The sequence below is a fragment of the Passer domesticus genome, chromosome 6 (genome assembly GCF_036417665.1).
Source record: "Passer domesticus isolate bPasDom1 chromosome 6, bPasDom1.hap1, whole genome shotgun sequence".
Classification (NCBI taxonomy): domain Eukaryota; kingdom Metazoa; phylum Chordata; class Aves; order Passeriformes; family Passeridae; genus Passer; species Passer domesticus.
Genome location: NC_087479.1, coordinates 16,859,039 through 16,881,722, shown reverse-complemented (window position 1 = coordinate 16,881,722; position 22,684 = coordinate 16,859,039). Strand labels below are relative to the sequence as shown.

General features: G+C 37.2%; 1 protein-coding gene across 1 annotated transcript in view; it reads right to left on the bottom strand.

Annotated features, from left to right (window-relative positions):
• TTC7B (tetratricopeptide repeat domain 7B) overlaps positions 1-22,684 on the bottom strand; it is a 119,158-nt gene that overhangs the window by 6,110 nt on the left and 90,364 nt on the right. Inside the window, exon 19 of the mRNA XM_064423600.1 lies at positions 20,994-21,196. Coding sequence (XP_064279670.1) covers positions 20,994-21,196 — 203 coding nt within the window. The remainder of the gene's footprint in view (positions 1-20,993; positions 21,197-22,684) is intronic.

The following is a 22,684-nucleotide window of genomic DNA, read 5'->3' as shown; positions in this document are numbered from 1 at the left end:
TGGAGATTTGAGCAGTACCAGATATAATGTTCATATTAATGATTTCCTGGCAGGTCGGTTACACGACTTGTTTGCTAAAAAGCTTCCTATACTTGTATGACACAAATTTTATTTAACCAAAAAATAGCCCTCAGAGCTAAAAGTTTCCCTTGCAAAAACAACAGCTATAAGAAAACATTATAAGCATATGAAAATAAAAAATGGACTGGTTTTGGTTTTAATGATAAGAGCAGGGAGACAGAAGAACAGTGGTGTGTTTCGCTGATGACCTGCTGAAGCCCAATAAGCTAACAGCTGATAATGTATAAGCAGACAGAGCTATTCAGATGTGGAAACCAATGATTTTTAAAAGCTATAAAAGATTTAAAGAACTCACTACACCCAATTTCACAATGCTTTTCCCCAGTTCACTATCTTACTGTTTTAAAATGGGTCCCAGCCTAAGAGACAATCAACTTTAAACTGTGATACCAGGAGGACACGCCAGAAACATCCCCTTCCTAGCTAAAAACTTAAAAATCAGGGATTATGACCATAAATAGTTACAAAACTTGATGTACAATGTATGCATTGCAAATCCATATGCAGTGTAATTTTAGCATCAAAGAACTGCCCCTTGTTACATGCTGCTTTTTCAGCCTATTTTGCAAGTGTTAAGGTGGCTGCTATTTTTAAACAAATCTATCAAACTTGAAGGTTTACCACAGACTTGACAGTGTTATGCTATAATAATGAAACAGAAGTGTTAGTGAGGCAAAATGAGAAGAATTCATCATGATATATGGAAAAATAAGTAAAATTCTACAGCTGATGCTTTCCAACCTCTATGATAAAAATATGCATTTTAAATGTGGTCTATAATCAATATTTTACACTTACATAGAGTGAAACAGAACATTATTTATATACTGTGCTCTCCTATTTTCATTTTAGCTGATGACTTTGTGCTGAAACATGTCCATCTAGTCAAAGTATGACTTTGCATAAGAAATCATTTATAAACTCCTTTCAAAGGCACATGCATGTTGAGTCATTGTGCATAATTATTTTCTGCAAGTGTGAAAAGACTGTGACACAGTACATCAGTTAGAAATAAACCATTCTATCAGAAAAATGATGAATAAACATAGTTCTGTATCTGCAGACACAGGTTGCATTTTAATGCAGATTTTGAAGGGTGCCCACATTATAAGGTTTAAAACCAACTGGACTAACCACACTACACTTACTTTACAAGTAAAGGTGATAATAAATGCATATTTTTTTAATCAGAAAAGAAACTGCAACATGTATATAACTTGCTTTCCAAAATGCAGAATAAAAACTACTCATTTTCTCTAACAAGGCAATTCTTTTGAAAAATAAAAAGCAAATTTCTTCAAATATGGTCATAGATACAACTTCCTAGCAGCTCAGTATGGGTTTTCTTTTTTAAATGAGAACAACCAGCTAATAATACTACATTTGATCACTCACTAACCAAACAAAGCAGCTGAAGAACAAACCTGTGCCTTGAGCCAACTCTTTTGCTCAGAGCCTATCCCAGATCATCCATCACCTGTGCCTCATGTCCCTCCCTGCCCGTCCCCTCCCTCCATGCCCAGCCCACCCTCTGTGTGCTCTGTGGCCCCACGGAGCCCCAGGTTGTTATTTCTCTGCCCTTCCCCCAGTGCTAACATACCCTCTAAGGTATCCAATTGCTTCCCCTCCTGCAAAACACTTGTTGCTAGGAGAAAACCTACTGCTTGGCAACAGATTTCTAAAACAACAACTTTGGCTTTGTTACTCACTGAACTTCCCATCACCAGCATGAAATAATGAACCCGTGTGGTCGGGAGTGCATCTCTGTACTTATAACTCCCTTGGAAATGACTGACCCCTTCCCACAAGGATGTGCTTGCCTTTTCGTTCCCTACTGCTCACAGCCCAGAATGCAGAAAGGTTCAAAAGGTTGTTTTTAAAAACTGCTGATTGTAGTTTTCTGCTGAGAGGGAAGCCCTTGGGGGACTTCTTTTCCTATTAAGACAACATATTCCTGCAATAATCTGCTGTAATTTTGATTTACACCTTATGTGAATGTCCTATCAGCTTTCAAACAATAGCATGACTACCAGGCTACATTGCAGGAACTAATTTAACTACAGCAAGCACACTGGAAACAATAAAACACCTTAGGATAAAATGAAGCAGCTAGTGACTCCAATCTTATTTAACTTTTTATCTCCATCTGAAAATTACATTGAGGGCCTTATTTTATACACTGTGGCTACCAACACAGTAACCCCACAATGGTTCTCCCTTCAGAAGTCAGACGGCTACAGCTGTGACAAGTACTGCATCACCGCTGGCATCAGGGCCTTAGCCCTCAGATTATGGACAGTCCTAAACTTGGAGCACTTGTCATCTTGTGCAAATGTTTTACATTTCATCCCAGGTGTGACACCATGAGGTGACACGGAAGTGTATGTAGGTCTCTGGATCACCTCCCTCCATTTGGCACCACTGCATCTCCCCTTCCTCCCTCCCAGCACTGAAGCCACATCACTGTCACATCACCTTTCCCACAAACCAGAAATGAGGATTTCCCAGATGTACCAAACACATACACCTGTGATGAAAACGAGTGCAGGGCATCACAGCTCCACACAGTGCTGTTTATGAAATGGCCTATAGTAATTTCTGTAATTTGGTATGTTCTTGTCTTCTGTCATTCATACCCTCACCTCTTCCCCTGTGTAGACAGCTCATAGATATCAACACATCCCAGTGCGTTCCCTACAGAAATCCTCCCACTTTATCAGTCTCATCTGCAGCTGGATTTCAACACTGTCTGGGTTCAAAGCAAGGCCAAGTTTACCACTGGATCACTGTGCTCCACACAGAGACTCCAAAGCATTGTTCGTTATTGATGTCATTATTTTTCCAGTATCGAGTCAAAGGGTCAGAAGTATAGCAAACTGGATTTCTGTTATTCCAAACTAGGAGTAACATAGAAGTTTCAATATCCAAAAGAGGGAAAAAAACCAACTCAAATCCTCAAAAAATTATACAAGTGAGGAGCCTCAAAGTCAGCCCACTGAGCCAATATTCAATTATTTGAGCGAAAGCTGGATTTTTCACAAGAACTGAGGATACCAGGAATTCAGGGTCCTTACTCCACTGCCTAGAACTAGGTTTCAGTTTAGAACACCTGAAGGTTCCTGGTTTTGAAAGCTTGTGCTCCATGCAAAACTATTATCATGTCAAGAAATTAATGTTTTTCTGCCCATCAGTAAATTACAGATAGAATTAAAGAATAAATAATTAGAAATAGCAAGCAGTGACTTTTTAAGAAGCTGTTTTTCATTAATGACAGTTCCATACAACCACATTAAACACACTGCATTGTATGTGGCTTCTGGTAATAGTAATTAGAAAAATTGATCAAATGTTTTAATGAAGAAATCAATCTGAAGTCAGGGGAATAGTTTGTGTATCAAAGAAAAACCAGAGTTGCAGATCAAGTACTAGTCTCTGTGAGTAAAATTTATAATTAATAGAACTGTCAGAGTCCAAATCGAGCTTTGGAGATCTTCAGCTAGATTGCCACTGTACTGAAAGCCAGCACTTGTAGTCCATGCTTCTACACACTCAGTACTACAGAAACTAGCACTTACAGAAGTCTGAACATTTGAGACTACAGAAAAGCAATCAGAAGTGAATGATATTCTTCTGAAGTACCTTTTTGCATTTATGCATGTGCATTTCTCTCAAATATTCTGAAAAATGCTGTATTAAATATTCAAAGTCAGAACTGCACTATTAGATAAAAGATGACCAATCTTTTCATTACTAAAATAAAACAGAAATTCATAGATTAAAGCACATCATTCACTTTTTTATTCCTTTTCCCCTTAGCCAGAGACTTCTGCATATAAAAATATGTACATACATATGTTATAACTATGACCAATGTCACTGTTTCAAAAGTGTTATGACACCACAGCAGCACTTACACACTAGCACTGCAGTAACCTCTAAGAAAAAGAGGTTATTTTTAATACAGCATTAATAAATACATATTTCTACAGCATCCCCAAGAAACAGAGCACTTCCTCCCCCACAAAGCAGATGTGAAGTGCCATCTGCTGCTCGGGCTCAGCAAGGGCCATCCCCATGGCAGCGTGCACAGCCCTCCCGGCAGGACAGGGAATGCACCCCCTGTCTCCCTGGGTTCTGAAAGGCAAGGCAGGAGCTGTAGGTAGCTGTTAACCTGCCAGTCTGCCAGGACAGCTGCCAGCAGATTCCTCTTTAAGGGACAGCTATTTTCAGTGTGAAAGAAGGCCCACACCCTCCCATCTGTGCACCATCAGGCACAGGTCACAAGAGCCAGAGCCTAAGCATTGGCTAAGAAAGGGCTTCCAGCACTCCTAGAAAAATAAAACAAACACTTCCCAATATATTGACTTACCCTGCACAAAATTGGAAGAAGTTGAACATACTGAAAAATCTACAGAAAAAAGCTTCTGACAACTAAAGAGAGAAGACCAAAGAGCAGGGCAAACATATTACTGTATGGAAGCAAACATATTACTATAACTAAAGCATCACCTAAGTTTTATAATTAAATGCCATATAAGCCTATCACATTATCTCTACACTTTTTTTTTTTTTGGTGGATTAATTGTTAATTTTTTAATCTAAAACTTGCAAAACTTAGGTCACTCAATTCTATCCCCTGTTGTTATGGACAACCTTACAACAAGATTTCTTGCTCCACAGTGTTTAGCCTATAAGTGCTAGGAATCCTCTTCACATCATCTTCTGAAATTTTCCCTAGCTAGTTTGTTTTCATTTGCTCCAGTGCCAATGCCACTTAGCCTTATTTGGATTATGCATATTCCTCTCATGTTTACAAGGATCATATATTATTATTAAAGTTTCCTACTCCTCCCAGAAAACGCTGCAGAGATTTCCAGTGCCACATGCATGCAGTGACCTCGGCGCTGACCAAGCCACACACTGGGTTTGCCCTCCAGCCACATTACTCAGGATTACAAGAGAATCACAGCCCCAGCCTGGGAGGAACCAAAGGAAACCTCTGCCTTAGTGCACACTGAAGCTTCACTTGCCCTGTTGACCAGCCCCAGCTGATTTCACTGGGCATGACAGCCTCTGTTCTGGGTACATAAAGCAACCAGCGGAGCACAAACATCACCATTTCACAAGGGAAGGAGAATCTGTAGGCTTACAAAACTAAATAAAGGTGAGACTGCACTCTTGACAAGATGATGATGCTGATAATGGGGACAAGATGATGTCTCATGTTGTGCCTGGCCAACTCATGCACAATTGAGATGCAGCTCTGATCAAGTACTATCCCAGCTCTTTGTCCTCCCCAGTCATTACCATACTCAGTCTTGCTCTTGCATTTCTGAAAATTATTTTATTTCTTTCACAGAAGGGTCTCCAAGTCTCACTTTTAATCAAACTTTGCCTTTGTCATGCAACTCTTCTCACTGAGTACAGGTACTGTATGAACTATTCTAAAATTTTCTGTTAACAAATCCAGTAATATTCAGTGAAGGCTAAGTTATTTCATCAACTAGTCTTTCCAGAATTCTGGTCAATTCCTCCATACTCTTCCACCAGCAAATACTTGCCATCATTTCCATAGTTGCATTTCAACTGATAATTTTACCTTTGCAATCCATGATGAATATCATATTCCTGTTGAAGATTGAGGCAAAATATGACTTGCAGTTATGGAATTTTTGTAAGTGGATATCCATCACTGTACTGACACTGCATGTTAAATCATATTCTGTGGTTGGTTATGGCTCTTAAAATATGTTTTTCAGACTGTAAAGTAAATTAGTACACAAGGTTGGAATCTGCAGAGAAAATGTAATTCCAAATGCAGTTTCTTCCTCAGTCCTCTCCTTGGGTTTACTATTCTCAGCTGACAGGCAGCTGGAATAAACTGGAGCCCTGCTTCCCCGAGTGTAAGAGCCTTGTCCATCTGAGTCACTTTTCTAGTTCACTGGAGCAGAGTTGGCAGGAAGAACAAGAATGACAGAAAAGGCACTCCCCCACAAAGCTAGGATTTGATCAGAGTAAGCAAACTGGGAAGTTAATGCTCTCTGAGTAAAGAGCTGAAATGCAGAGTAGCAGCTCCCACTTTTCAAGGAAGGGATTTTCATGGCATAAGAACTACAGCATGGGTTTGGTGGGAACGGTGGGAATTCTGGAACTTAAGTGAGCTGCTGAGGTGAGATACGAACATTTCCTACCAGCTATTGTGTTAAACATCCATGGATTTATCCTCACAAAAATATTCATATATAAATCTTACATGAAATAAAATGTAATCCACATGGCAGAAAGATCACACCTACTCATAACACATCCCTAAATTTTTGAAGCTTACATTTTGATTCTGCAGCAAATGAGGTGAGTTTGGATGGCCAAGCTAAAGCTACCTCATTTGTTTTTCAGAGATCACCAGCTGCTCATACTATCAGATCATAATTTTAAAGGAAGTTAAGTTTGACGTGTCAATTACTTTAATAGATCTAATAGCATTTCATACTGTTTTCTACTTTATATCAGAACCAGTTATTTCTGGCAACTGCAACCTACCAACTAGTGGCTAGGCATTCAGTTACTGTAACAAAGCATCATCACAGACTGCCTTTGTGCCATAGCATTTCATAGCCCTCTGCTAAATCTTTAGGTCCATGACCCTCACAATGCCATCTGTTCCAACACTAGTGTGGCTATCACTTTTTCAAATGGTCATAAATTAAAACCAGACAGAATCCTAAAGAAGCTATTGTCAGCTGTCAGGACAAACTGTAACAAGGACCATGGAAAAATGGAAATTGAAATGACTCTGCAGCTCATCTTTTGAACATCTGTAAACACATGACAATATCTGCCTTAATTTGTTACTTGCACCCATTTAGAAAATAAGATTGGTTTGTTTTTGGTTTTTTTTTTTAATGAGAGGATGTACTTTTAAAACTGTCTTTATTTTAAAGCACTTATTTTAAGGTAGCAAAACCCACTTACCATCAGGGACATTTTAATTCAGAAGCCAGGGCAAAATCCATTATTTTAATAGGATTTAATATTTATCAGATCACTTCTGATACATGGCAAGTATTCTTAGATGGCAAGCATTCTTCCAAAGTGCTACCTAACACCTCTGTCCATGTAGATTTAGAGCTTTGAAACCATTTTCACACTGCATATTGTAAAGAAGAAATGTTGTATCCACATGATTTTTTTGTTATTTCTACAGCCCTCTACGGATAAGGTCTTTATATCACACATAATTCACTACTTCATCTAAACATATTATGCAATGCAGGAATACAGCTAACTAAGCTAATGTAGCACAATACATTATGTTATGTTCTGGAATAATTTTAAACCATCAGCTTTTAACAGCACTGACTGCAGTGAAGCCTGGTTTGGGTTTCTAATGACTGTGTCTTACTTCGCTGCAGCAGAGAATTTACAAAGGCTCACTCTTGTGTGTTTGCTGATACCTAATAAAAATCTGAAATAATGAAAAAGTCTTGGTAGTCTTTCCTCCTGCCTTTTTGGTTTTTTTTTCATCATTCCCTCTTTTATCTAGATGAAACAAAAGTGTTAAAGAATGATTCTGTATGCCTGATTTCCTAAGGATATTGGTCTTAAGTAGTAAGTTCAATGTGTGAGATGTAAACAGTGTATTAGTAGTAGCTGAGGAAGACTGAACACACTGAGTTGCAACAAATCATTTCACCAGCATCACTAATTAAAGACTAATTAATTAGAACCCAAAAAAAACCTGGAATTTGCATGTTAATTTCAGATACATCCATAAATTCACTTACAAAGTTTAGTTCCTAGAACAACAGGAAAGCATTTTAAAACTTCGGGATTTTTCATCAAAATATTTAGGAAAAAAAATAGAATCAACTATCTGCATCCTAATGGGCCTACTAAAGCTCAAGTGGTTTTTGGGTAGTGTCTTTCTTTGCAGGGCTTAACTTTCTTTTAACAGTGTGAACAATGTACATGTTTTCATATTTCTGCCAAGTAAGTGCTTTGCTAATGAACTGCTCTGCTTTGTTCAGCTGAGCAGTACTAAAAGACTGAAGATTTCTTCCAGGTTAAATGCTGTATGTATAGATATGTGGGTCTTGAATATGAGCACTCCATTTTAACTTGGGGTTTTTTTTAACATTTCTTTTTCCTTCAATTCTATACCAGCTCTTAATAAAGAAAAGCTGTTCCTAAAATCAACTTCAAATCTAATTTAAGGGCTATTTCTTGAAAGCCAGCTTCCTTGAAGCATCACTCTAGCATCTACTACAACACAGGATTTCTCAGATTAGTGTGAAAAAGCCACACTTTTGTGTATAAACTACCCATCAGAGATTAGCAGAAAGAAGCTGTAATGCAGTGTGATGCAGAAAGTTTTCTCAATTTCCCAAGAATCCCATAAGTGCATCTTAGTACAAAATTACATTCAACCTCAACATCTGGGCAGTAGTATATACTTACAACCACTGTGACACACTTCAAGGTATCAAGCAGCCCTCTTTTGTTACCTCCCACTGATCACAGAACAGGAGCACAGTTATGGTTTGCCATTTCTTACCCAACTGATCTTCCCCAGAGAGTATTATCCCTCTTCAGGGAAAAGCTGGCCTGAGAAGTCTTACTCAAAACATAACTTACTCAAAACAACAGAGAAAACTGACTGGTTACACACAAATAAACATTCCAGAGTTACATTTGTGCTCACCAATTCAAGTTAGGGACTATTATAGTCTTCCATTTCCCAAAGGACATAAAACAAGACTTAATTGTTTTTTGTTCAAACCCAAGTATGATTCCCATTTGTAGGAAGATGCACCAAAGCATAGACCTGAACAGAACACCTAAGAAAAACTAATCACTCATTGTATCATAAAAAGCAACTGTATAAAAGCAGCAATCCTTTTCCCCTCTTCCTTTAGATTTCTACATCCACGCACTTGATATTTAGTTCTAGTTTGAAGTTAACTTTTCTTGAATTTTATCTTAGTACCAAGTAAAAATGTAAGATAAGAAACAAAGATTTATAGGAGTAGTTTACCTTTATCACCTACAAAATATGTTACTAAAAAACAGTGCAATGTTTAAGTGAGCTCTCAAAATCAGAGCAAAAGTAATCACAGAAACAATGCACTGATGCCTCAGGTAGTTCTGAACCAGACTGCTATCCAGACATCTCCCACATCAAGCATCTCAGCTGCAATGACTTGGGAAATAATATATTCATTGAGCAAATCCAACATTGACAAATCTTCCATAAAGGAAGGGAACTGGAAGAGAGATGTAGATAAGTGAAGTGATATATTATTTAAGAGTATTGAAAGTGAATGATACACACAAGGACTTTATTTTACACATCTGAGCTGAATAGCTATCAAGGAGCTGCCACAGATCCCTTCACTTAAACTGCAGGCAAAGGGAAAAACTATCAAATATATAATTTCCACTGATAATCAATTTTCAATTATAGAACTGATTTAATAATCTATATTTTAATAGGAAGTCCATCAGTGAGAGTACTAAATTTAAATATCATAAGGGAAAGTCCTCCTAAAATCTGCCAATCATTTGGAAGTCAAAACCCACAAAAGACACTCCACAGGCTCCTTTCAGTAGGCAGTGGGAATACTGATACAAGATTGACATTGGAGATGCCTATGGGGAAAATTATTTTCTTCACATTGCAAAGGCATTGGAAAGAATAATCACAGGAATTAAATGTGAGTCAGGCTTGTACTGTATTTAAAGCCAGGTATGTCAAAGCACCTACACTTCAGTTTCCCCATTTCTTACTGGTAATACCTGTTTCAGGGCCAAACATATTTGAAACTTAACATGCTGTGCACTCAAAATTATTATGAAAAAAATACTATAGCCTTTTTAAAATATCAAAATTTTTGATTTAGAAAAAGAGTAAAAAATATTGGAGTTATTGTCTTACTCTCTGACATACCAACTCTTAGTTGCCACAACACTTGCAGATACTCAGCTTAGCCAGTTACTTTTTATTGTTCCAAATTTACTCAGAGGCTTAAATATCCATGCCTGAAAATATAATAACTATGACTAATGGTATTTTTTTTCTCAAATGCCAAGAGTTTTTTGCAAAGCTAGTGTTTTAACAAAACGTACAGACTGGAGTCATGATTAACTGGTGAAACTAAAGATAAACTGGTGAAACTATTACCTCTTGGCTCTCTATAAAGTCCACACATATTAGTATCAAAATTTAAAAGGTGCAGATCAACACTGTACTGGCTGATTGAAAAAGTGATGAAAGCCGAAAACAGCTTTCTGTTTTCAAATTTATCATTACTTAATCTCATTCATGATGTATTTTTCCACCCACCTCTGATTAACCAGGTTGTTTACCATGATAGCAGCAGCATTAAAAGCATTAATAACTCTAAATCTACAGTCAGTTTTATTCAGAGAAGACACTGGCCTTTCCCAGCGAGATGAAGTACACAAAGTGGCCAGAGAGCTTGCCTCCTCTCCCCTGCTGAGAAATCAAGAGATGGCAGATTTCTGAGTAGTATCACCACATAATTTTCTTCATGCCATTTGTTGCTACTAAGAGAATATACTCTAAGAGGTATAATAATAGAAAAATAACCATCACACCTTCAAAATAAACACAGTTTTCAGAGATGCACAAAACCCACTTCAGATTTGCCCACAAATTAAAGCTCCCTGAAAAAACTGCTTTCTCTTTAATAATTTGTTCATCTAGATTAAACAAATAACTTGACATAAAACATAGCCCATCACTAACCTTAAAGGCCAATTCCCTAGCTCCAGCTAACACAAGTTTGCTATCAGAAAACGGTCTGTTTTAAAAGAAATCTAATCTTGGAGAAAATATATTATGCTATTCACACACAGTAAGTTGGTTGAATTCTTCCAAAGTGCAAGGTGCAACTCATCTTTAAACAGTAGACTCATGAGCAGGGGAATTGCTGCTTAAGTATAAAACTGGCTAGCAGAGAAGCTAAGCTTCAGCAAATGGAAAAGAGGTGTTCAAATAAAGCTTAAAATGAGATGAGCTGAAGAGGTAGAGAGAGACATAAGAAGACTGCTCCAGACTGGGGATTTGCAGAAAAAAACTCTGAACCAGAGTAGACAACTTATCTGGGGAATACAGCTGCTTGACATAACCCTGCAAAAACGAGGATTAAAATTATTTCCTGGGGGACAGCTGTTTCCAGATCTCTAGCTTTGCATTAAGGTAAGCTACTTTTTGCTTGATAAGGGTAAGATAAAGCAGTTTTCAAGAACAAGTTGTTTATAGTTCCTAGTCAGAAAAAAAGAATTATAATTGATTAGGTAACTTCTGGTCCCCTCAAGAGCAGCCTGTTTTCTCAGGAAATAGCATCTGCCAAAGCAAGTAAAGCTCCCCTGTGACAAATACAAAGCAAAAAGCAAAAGATCATTTAACCAGTGCATAGAAATGCACCTAAAAACTGCATGAGATTTATAGCAAACTAGATGCACTGATAACTCCTGCACCATTTTATATAATAGATTATTCTAAGAGAGACTGAGAAAGAGTCAGGGCTCAGGCACCTGGTGATGGTGCTGCAAGTTTCTCACACACATTTACTCAGCACCTCAACTAAGCCACATGGAATGGTTTATCTCTTTCAGATTTCTGTTGATGGTAGCACTTACTTATATTGCACCAATTTGCAAAGTTATGCAGCACAAGAAAAGAAAAAAAAAGAGACAACATGTGTAGATGATTGCAGGCTTCAAATGTCCTGTAGTTAAAGAGTTCTCACCTACAGAATTCTACAACAGAACCTTTCTCAGAAGGAAAATAAAATCTCTCTTGTTCATTTAAAGATGAGGATGGCTACTCTCACAAAGCCTTTTTCACATTCTTTATACTTACACCCCCCCATCCAAATCCTTAACAATATTTCTTTATTAATTATATGAAATTCAATTATAAGTGATTAGATGCCAGATGTTACCTACAAACAAAGCATACCAGGTGCTACATAGCTTTTACTGCTGTGCAAGTTCTCAGCCCCAGCTATACTTTAATAAATTCAATGAGCACAAAAATGCCCAGGGAAGCAAAATAATCATAATTAGCTCAGTGCATACTTCAGCAGAATGACCTAATTTAAAAAGTGTTTTGCAAAGCAATTCTCATATTGAAAGGCAATTACACAGAGCAAAATAAAAATAGAACTTTTGAGATCCATGCAAAAAAGCACCAGCAAGTATCCATAAAAAGGGATGTAATGGACTACAGAGGATAGCAGGGAAGAGCACACATTTTCATTTTTTTCCATGCCTTCTCTCCTTTCCTTTTTGTTCTTTTTTTGAAAATAAGGAGAACTTAAATATCAAGAACAACTATTAGCACTTCATTGACACGAGGCCTCCTGGCCATTTCCTGAATTACTAAGACTACTGACATTTTCCTTATGTTAAATTAGTCATCCTTGTTAATATTTTTTTATTATTATAAATCTGTATGTTTTACATTCTATTTTAGGCAGCCAGTTACCGAGAAAAAGGCACAGAGGAAAGGGGATGTCAACAAAACCCATCTGTCAATGAATTTAATGTAGTCGTCCCTTTAGAAGGTAAAAGGCACAAGAAGATGGAAAGACTCTGGAAAGACTTTTAATAGGAATTACCCTTTCTAAAACATAAAAAAAAGCCTTATAAAGGAAATTTTTTATTATGCTGTGATCAGATGCTTTTACAATTTTGCTGACTCTTTATCATCTCTACTTAGTACCATGAAAGAGATACTTCCCATGTAAACAATGGTAAAGAGTAATAAATATTTTGTTTTCTTTAAATAATATTAGACACATACCTGTCTATAGAAGCCTCAATGCAGATCATTAAGGTATACTTGAACCTTTAAGAAAAACACTGTGAGACAGAAGTCCAAAAACCTAATTTCTGGAGGCCCCACCTGAGGCTTTTCAGTTGAACTGTTTTGCTACTGACACGTCTGTATGCAAAGACAGTAAGATGTACCCAAAATATTAAGGCAGTTTTCTAGGACAGAATATATGTATAGATACATACATGTGTATATTTTATATGCACACAGTTAAGATGAGTGACATCAGTTGAGAAAGGTATTAATCTCTTGCACCTTCCTTCCATGATTGCTATGGGTAATGTACCATAGTAACAACAGAAGAAAGAAGAAAATTTGTGCTTTATAGATTTTTACCACTGGTAAAAATACAGTAAGTCTTGCATAACAGGAAAATATAACAAGACTTTGTCGACAGATAAGTGTTCCCATCATGTTTCCTAACACAAATCATTACCTCTATCTACAAAGCTTGCCTTGCTTGCATTCCTAGAATCACAAGACGACAGAAGCAGGAGGGGAACTTCAGATTCTCTACAGTCAAACTTGAAGTAGAGTTACCCACAGTGGATTGCCAAGGGCTGTCAGATTTTGAGTATCTCCAAAGATGTGAGACCTCCACAAACTCTTGGCAAGTGGATGCATCTTACATGTGCATCTAAAATACTGTCACCATCACACAAATGCTATCTCATCATGATCCTGTTCCTGTCAATTACTTGAAACAATGTAGGGCAGGGAATCCCACCTCAGGTGCTTTGTTACAATGTCTAGAAAACCAAAGCCCTCTTCCAGGCTGGGCCATTATGATCCTTGGATTTTTTCCTTAACTTGAAACTATGCTTAGTTGCTACTTCCCAAATTATTTGATCCATAGTTGCTGTATATAAAGTGAATTAATAATAGATCAGTTTGGATAACAGAACCCAATTTGAAGACTTTATCCTATAAATGTGAATCAAAGCTTGAGATGAACACAACTTGTATTTCAAAAACTAAAAATAAAGATCCTTAAAATCTTCCAAGCAAAGAGAAGGCATTTTGGAGTAATATTGCACGTTGCAGACTGACCTGCTTCAGCACTGAATTGTCATGAATTATCTGGTGGGGGAAATTTTATCAGTTCCACACAATACAATAAAAACAGTGGAATGATTCGTGACCTGCCAAATAAAGAGCAGTAACTCTAGCCAAAGCATCCCTTCCTTCTGCCAGCATCTGCCACTAATTAATTTTCCACTTTTTAAAATGGGAACAAACAGAAGTGATAAAATGGTTTCTGGCAAGCTGTGCCTGAATAGATAAACTGTGGAAAAATCTATCACACAGATAACATGAAAACAGAAATTTAAAGCTGAGATTGTGGGCAAAAATGCTTCTGCTAAAAAAACCCAGCAATTAAAAAAAAAACCAAAAAACCCCAAACAAACACCCCCCAAAAGCTAAAAAAAAAAAAAAACAACAAAACAAACCCAGCCCAGCTTTCTGAGCCTTTAATTGTTTCGGGGTATTGTTTGTTTTTTTGGGGTTTTTTTGTCTACTTTTAAATTAACTTTTCTGGGATTCTATTTGAAAGAGTTTCTGTCTGTATGCAGAAAGCTGCCTTAACCATTACTACTAGACTCTCAATAAATAGCACACCTCAACAGCTTGATTTCTCCATATGAGACCAGCTCCCTTCAATGCAACCACTGTGCATGCTGCACAAAATCAGATTGCCTTTTGCATCTTCTGCTATTCAGCTTGTCCACACCAAACACCCATTTAAGCGAGCTGCAGAATTCCTCTTGCAATGGCTGACAGCTGAGGACAGCAGCAATGAGCTGAAGAGACCTTAGAGAGCTCGCTCTCACAGGGTGAAAAGCATCCAAGAATGGAGGGATTTTCGTGTTGAAAGATCTGCTCCTGCCACAGCTGCTTTAAGCCATTTGGAGTAAATACAGAGTAATGTGAAAAGAAAGTCTGTTATGAAGCAGGACCTTTATCATCAGCCTCATAATTCCACTAACAGAACAACAGTTCTCAGGGAATCAACACAGTCTTGCCTGAGTAAAAGGGAGCTCAGTGCTCCAAGCTATAAACAAAATTAGTGCTGCAAATTCCTACAGTCACTTTCTGTTTCCAAAAGGGCAACTAGGTTCTAGTTTAAACTCAGATTTGAAGCAGTTATTGTTGTCAAATACTGAACATATATAGATGTGCTTTAAAAGAGTACTGTGAAATTCAGATACATCATTTAGGACTTAAGAAATTCTAGTAATCTTTCTCCAAATCAGTATGAAGTAGTAAACTGCTGTATTTGATCTCAACATTAAAAAATAAAATAAGGTAACTTTGAAACAAACAGGGAAAAACACTTCCCTAATTTTTCACCTTGATTTCCACTATAATATACTTCAAGCTCTAATGACCATGCAAGTTGATTTTATGCAATTTTTTACTGCACCAAGCACTGATGGTTTTCTCTTGTAAGGCTAAAAGGGGAAATAATATTTTCATGACAGAAGAGAATATAGCCTGGGAGTGCCTCACGGCAGATGAAGTATTTAAAATGTATCAAAATGGTCCTTGAGTCACTTGAACCCAATGGTTTCCAGCTTAAAATTCAAGCAGAATGGCCATTGTTTTTTCAGGGTACAGAATGCAATCACTTGAAATATTTAGATGTTTAAATGTGGTCAAATCACAGTAAAATGCATTCGGTAAGGAGCAGTGAGTTTTTGGCCAAACATGTATTTTGCTTTCTCTACTTTTTGTGAAATGATATTGAAATTCCAGAAGGGCAAACCCACAACATTTTATACACAAATCTAACAAAACCAATGACCTTCATTGGTCAATGACCTCCATTCTTCTTCAACCACCTTGTGTGTAAGGATGCACTTAGAGAGTGAGTCGAATGAGCACTGAGATTGGCATCAGCATTCAGCTCTGTAGTAACCTGTTACAACCCAAACCACCCATGAGACCCAGCACAATGTGCTTAGGACAAACCTGTGAGGCCTAAACCAACACTTTTACTGTGCAGGGGCCTGAGGATGAAAATCAAATTAATTACTAAATGTTCTCCAGATGAGAACACTGAATCAGTGAAAGAAAAAAAGTTAGTTGGGTGACTGCGTTTCTCTTCCTTGACTCCCAAGACCCCTTCAAACAGGTTCTGAATTCATGTTTTAAATTCTTCTCTGTTTTTCCTTTTTTTTTCCAGTCAACTCAACATCTGTGACAGGCTCACAAGCACACACAACCCATACATACTGCCAGACTTCTTTCTGGCAGTTTCTTTGGGTTGAAAAAAAATATAAGAAATCAGTATACTACAGTAAGGAATAAGTAACTGTATTTATAACTGAGAGTTAAAGCACACATAGTTAATCTAAGCCTTATGAGATCTGGTTTAGCTATGCATAATTATAGGAAACTAATAGGTATCTAACAGTGCGAAGTAGGAAATGTAACTCCCTAAGATATTGCTTTTTGAAAACTAATTTCTACATGAGCAAATTGTTTAAGCAATTTCTCCCTTTCTGGTTTAGTTTTCTGCTCTTAGAACCTAAGTTACTAATAACATTAACTGGCAAGTGCTATGTTTGGGGTTTTTTTATATTCAGAAAATACTACGGCCTTCTGGGATTAAAACAGAATACAAATGCTGGATACCTATTTCATCTCAAAGCTATATTTAAATAGGAAGTTTTCAGCCTGAGAGAGAATACATAGATTTATTTCCTGGACAATGGATTGAAATATTCCTTGCCATTTCAGGCATTACTGAATGATGGCCTGTTTCAGGAGTTTCCAGATGTCAGCAGTAAGGGCTACTTTCCACAACAGCACTCTGACTGCAGAAGATAAAATAATGTTTATTCTTTTTTTTTTTTTTTTGCAGGGGAGGAAAACAATGAGAAAAGCAGGAAGGCAGCAATAATGCAGAAATCTGGAGGTGGTGATAAAGGATAGGGAGAATGGAGAAAGTTGTATAAATAAATCCATTCTGGCCAAAATCAGGCAGGTGATAACCATAGGCATATGAGAAGTGTAAATCATCTTTTTAAAATTAAGTTAATAAATAAAATTTTTAATTTCATTAGGTGAGAGAAAAAATTATTTGAAATACAGAAAACAAACCAAAGCATTTCAAACCTTTAGAAGACAAGTTCATGCTGTTTTTTCTGAGTGCACTATACAAACCTTAAAAAGAAGAAAAGACACTGCAAAGAAATGTTGCTGCATTCTGTAAAGTACACTTAATTAATACTGACATGTTATTCCTTCCCACTTGACATCTTGTGAACAGTCAGGGCTAGCCAAATAGCAAGTTGGTATAACCTCTGGCTTGGAGAAAATTTCAGTTAGTGACAAACAGTAAAAAATAGCACCTGAGAACAAGGCAGAGTTTAAAATGAGCATTGCTCAACAAAATAAAGTGAATGAATATATGGATTAAAACACTAAGTGTGCAGGGAATAATAATTTATTTCCACAAAGAACTGCAGAGAATTTAAACAGCATTTCCCCTTGGAAAAAGCTAGTTTTGTTGCTGGGCTGATTTAATTAATAAGCCCCCCAACATCTTAGAAGGGGTGGAAAGAGCAGTGAGCAGGAACAGGAACACGCTGCCCCTGCAGCCAGCTCCCCATTGGAATAGCTCCCATCTTAGGTAATGCAACAGTATGGCCCAAGCAGCTCCACTTCCCAAGTTTAGTTGAGCAGAATACAGCTAAACCATTTTTCATTCACTCATGCATCAAGACCCCAACATTTGGTGTTATGTTGTCTTAGGCATTTCATTAGTAAGGTAAAAACCTTCCCTGTCAAACCCTCCCATTTAGATTATAATTTTGTTGGCAAAAAGATCTCTTTCATCACTCTTAACTGCTCCAATTTTCACACCATCATCAAGATCTCCTGGTTTTCATTTTAGTAACTCACTTGAAACAGGAGTAAATCTGTGAAGACCTTAGAGACAGCAGCAAAATGAGTAAGACACTGTTTCTTTTAAAAAAATTGTAATTTTTGCAAAAAATTGGTTTTTTTGCAAAAAATTACGAAGCCAGTCAATAGAAAGTAATTTCATTCACATAATACACCAGACTTCTGCAGAGTCTTCATGGTCACACTGACAGAATGTGGAGTCTGCATGAGAGACAAATGCAAGAGTCTTTTGGCAGAAACTCCGAAGCGCAGTACATGCTCTAACTCCCAGGAAGAAGTACAACACTTCTGAAGCCACAAAACTAACCTTTCTGGTCTCTACTTACACAGTTCCCCAGTAATTTGAATTAACAAGGTTGTTTCTGTGTAGAAACAGTAGATCATATTCAGGAATAGCTACTTAGAGAGACTTATGGTGAAAATATTGGATGAAATGCTGTATGAAAGACAGTAAATTTTCAAAGTTTAGGTTTTCATTCTTTTTACTAAAGTGATGCAACATCATTAAAAAGGATAGATTATAAAAGGAGAAAACTCCTATTCCCAATATTCTATTGTTGTTCATACTAATTGAAACATACATTTTATTTTGCTTTTTTTTTTTCTCTTCTGGACAACTACAAAGACTCTCAAATCAAAGATTCAGATTTCCAAACCATTAGCATCAGGAAATTTTATTGAGTGTCAGATGTCACTCATTCTAAAATTTTAATAAAAACAAACAAAAGTTGTTCCAAACTCATTTCAGGTTCAAATATTTCAAGCAATTTCACTTGGAGAAGCAGGCCTGGATACAGATGTGACATGCTAGAATTCATGCCATCCTTAAATCTTACTTGCTTTTTGTTGCATTTTATACATAAAGCTATTGTTATTTCTACTCAGTATTTGCCCCTCAAAAGGAAATTCACCAAAACTTATTAAACAGGCTCTTAGATAACTTTTATGTGGAAACAGTTGCATTTGATATTACTTTCTAAGCATTGCTAGAAAGCCACACAAAATATTTTTAAATATCAAATTAATCACAGAAAATAAGGGTTTTTTTGCACAGAACTTTCATTCATAAACCAACTGTCAGCTTAGAATAGTGATTACAAATATTAGAAGTTAATGTTTGAGCTGTTGTCATAGAGGCTGGTACCTCCACATTGCTGTTGTGATAGCTCCCCTGCCACTGAGATCACATTTCTTACTAATAGATAGGTAAATATACACAAACAAAATGTTTGGATGTACAGATATTCATCTATACACAGAGGCAAGAGTAAACACTGCAAGCTTCCTCATTAAATTACTTTTTGCAATAGTCAAAAGGTCAAGAAAGATACAGAAGCTTGTACTTTCTCCTACATGAAATTACATAGACAAGTATAGCATATGTCTTGAATATTTGTATTTAAGCTGCATAAATCTCTCAGAATCTACTGAAAACGACATCCTAGTGCTGAAAAGGTGTAGAACAGTAGAAAAAGCTCTCAGAAACAAAATTTTAAATTACAAGCATCTTTAAAAAGGACTGTCCAATCCAATGAAATGAGCAGTTACCTTCAAGCTAGGACTCAACAGAAAATCTCATAAAAAGGAAACCTGGATTGGAAGCCCAATAATTTTCATCTCACATGTCTCTTAGCTAATTTCTCAGTCATTCTGAAGAGCACTGTATGTTTACAGACCATTTATTCAAAAGTGCATTCAGATGAGGGGCAAAAAGACACCCAGCAAAACATGGGCTTTCATTTTCACTGAATTTCACTGCTTTAGATTGACTGCTTGTTCCTTCAGGAAAGAGAATCTTTTGACATTTGTCAGCAGGCTCAAATATCCTGAAATGCTGAAAAAGGTGAAACAAAAAACTTACTCTGTGCTGCCTTCCTATCTGATCTTTTGTCTCATATGTTTCCCTCAGGGATGCACAAGAAATTTCTCTGAATAATTCATAAGTACCTAGGCAGAAACCAGCTTCTATTTCTGAACAAAAAGATTGGGTAAGAAGCTGATTTCAGCTGCTCTATTCTGCTATATCTGGAAGAAAACTGGATTAAAAGTATTTTTCCTAGCATGGTAAGCACACAATATATACATGTATGTATATATGAATTATATAAACAAACATATGTTTATACTGGGAAAGGTACCTTTGTACTTAGAGCTACATATTCATTTGGGGGCAAGACTGATTCTCTACCTTTCAAAAACCCAAGAAATCACATAGCACAAAGGCAATCAATAAACATGGAGAATGCAGAAAACAGCTGTACTCTGCACCAGCGTGGCCTCGAGTGCTGTGTGCAGGTTTGGGCACCACAATGTAAGAAGAATATAAAGGTACTGAAAGCATCCAAAGGAGGGCAATGAGGAGGGCAAAGGAGGCCGTGTGAGGAGGGGCTGAGGTCACTTGGTCTGTTCAGCCTGGGGGAGACTGAGGAAGACCCCACTGCAGTTACAGCCTCCTGTGAGGGGAAGAGGAGGAACAGACACTGATCTCTGCTCTTGTGAACAGTGACAGGACTGAAGGAATGGCCTGAAGTTGTGTCAGGAGAGGTTAAGGTTGGATATCAGGAAAACCCAGAGGGTGGTTGGGCACTAGAACAGCTTCCCCAGGGCAGTGGTCACAGCACCAGCCTGAGGGAGTTCAATTGTTTGGACAATGCTCTCAGACACATGGTGTGACTCTTGGAGTGAACTGTGCAGGGCCAGGAGTTGAACTTGATGATCCTTGTAGGTCTCTTCCAACTTAGAATATTCTATGATTTTATGAATTTAACTTTTACTTCAGAATACCAAAATGACTGGTCTTTCATGTACAGTATTCAGCTACAGTATCCAACTCTTCTCTTACCATAAGCCACCTTCATTTCCGAATGGCATGAATATTAGGCAGATGCAAACTGCTTCTTCTTCCATAGTTTCTACTAGGATTGAAATAGTTTTATAGTCTGCAAATCCTTTTTATGTCCCGCCACACAAAAGATAGAATAAATGCCAGGAAAGACTGTTTCCAAAGCATTTTGTAATAAGAATATAGATCCCAAACTCACAAGTTACAGGTTACCTACACCAAGTCAAGACTTCACAGTACAGTATCACCAGTTGAGGTGATATTGCCCATGAACATGGGCTCAAGACTTACCAGCCTCTGCATGCTTTTCACATGGGTAGGACTAATGGATAAGGCCTCTTCATACCAGCGTTTGGCTTCATCAATATTTCCACGAAGTTCAGCCACCTGCCCCCTCATGTAGAGAACATAATGTGACACTGGAAAGAGATTAGCTGCTTCCTGGGTACACGCTGTGGCCTCAGCAGGCTTCCCAATTCCTATGTAGACTTCAGCTGTGGAAGGAATGTCAGGACCAATTAACGATTCTTGCTTCATTATACCACGACTAGATGTTGCCACATGTGCTTTATTTGTAAATACTTTCACTTTACATAAAGACTATTTTCCTAAAAAAAAAAAAATTGCATCCTAAAGAGAAATTATTACCTAAATTATTTTATTCTTTCAGGAAAGTTGTTCTTCTAAGTGTATCAGGACTTACAAATTCTAAATGGCTGTTTGAAATCCCAGAATACTCTTTCTAGTTTCCTATTTTTATCTTAAGTCTTGGATTTCTTTTTCTTCTTGTGGAGAAGTCTCCATGCATGGCAAGAGAGATTCCTCTCCCTAAGAGAACTGAAGAAAGACTGTTTTGGAGATGGTAAACTGACTGAAAGTCCCAGGTTTTGCTTCTTTATGTTGTTAGTGAGAAAGAAAAGAGGGTGTGGGAGGAGTAGAAGTGTTCTGAAGGTTTATTCTGATTTTCTTATTATTTTATCTTTTAATTCTGTTAATAAAGTTTTCTTTATACCCTTGAAAGTTTTGAGCCTGTTTTGCTTTCCTCTTAATCCTTATCTCAGAGCAGGAAATGAGTAAATAATTTTAGTGAGTGCACTGGCATTTGGCCAGCACTAAACCCACTGCATTAACTGGTGCGTTGGCTGGGAAAGAAGAAACTCAGATTGGCAAACCAAAACTGCCACAACCCACAAAAAAAAAAATTAAAAACCAAATAAAACCCCACCAAACAGAAAATAAGTAGTGGAACAAGCTGCCACAGAAGGCTGAGAAATTATGAGCATTATAGATGCTAAGAGTTACTGTAGGTGGTCATCTGTGTCAGTTTATAAATATTTAAAGTCAATACTGCCACAACACAGAGCAGGAGACATTACTACACCCTGTTGGACCTTGGCCTATTCTAATCTGTGTTGCTTTTGAATAGCCCAAATGAGATCACTATTATTAATCACAGTAATTGCTTTCTTCCCAATCTTCTGGGCTTTTTCTCTAAACCACTAAACCATTTAAAACTGGGAGCCATTACACTGCAATGACTTTCACACCATAAAACTGTAGATGGTTTCTAAATTACATCTTTCTGATCAAGCTATCAATAAAAACAACTGCATGTTATACATTTTTAACTGTATAAAAATACACTGGATCATAATTTTCTGGTTAAAATTTTATGTAACAGCCACTTGTGATACTGCAGTTTGCTTGAGGCATCAAAACAATACCAAATCCACTCAAGACGACTCCACATTTAAACAAACAATCCTGAATCTTTAACATCAATGAAACCAGAAGGAAAAGAATGGAATTTGGGCTCATTATCACAGCTGCAAGGGACAGGTTGCTCTATAATACTAGTACTGTTTCTTTCCCTGAATAGGCAGTTATTTCTTTTCTATTATAAAATTTTGTAGTTACAGGAACTCTAGTCAAACATCTTTTTCCATTTGATAGATTCAGTGACCTGGGATTAGCTCAGCTGG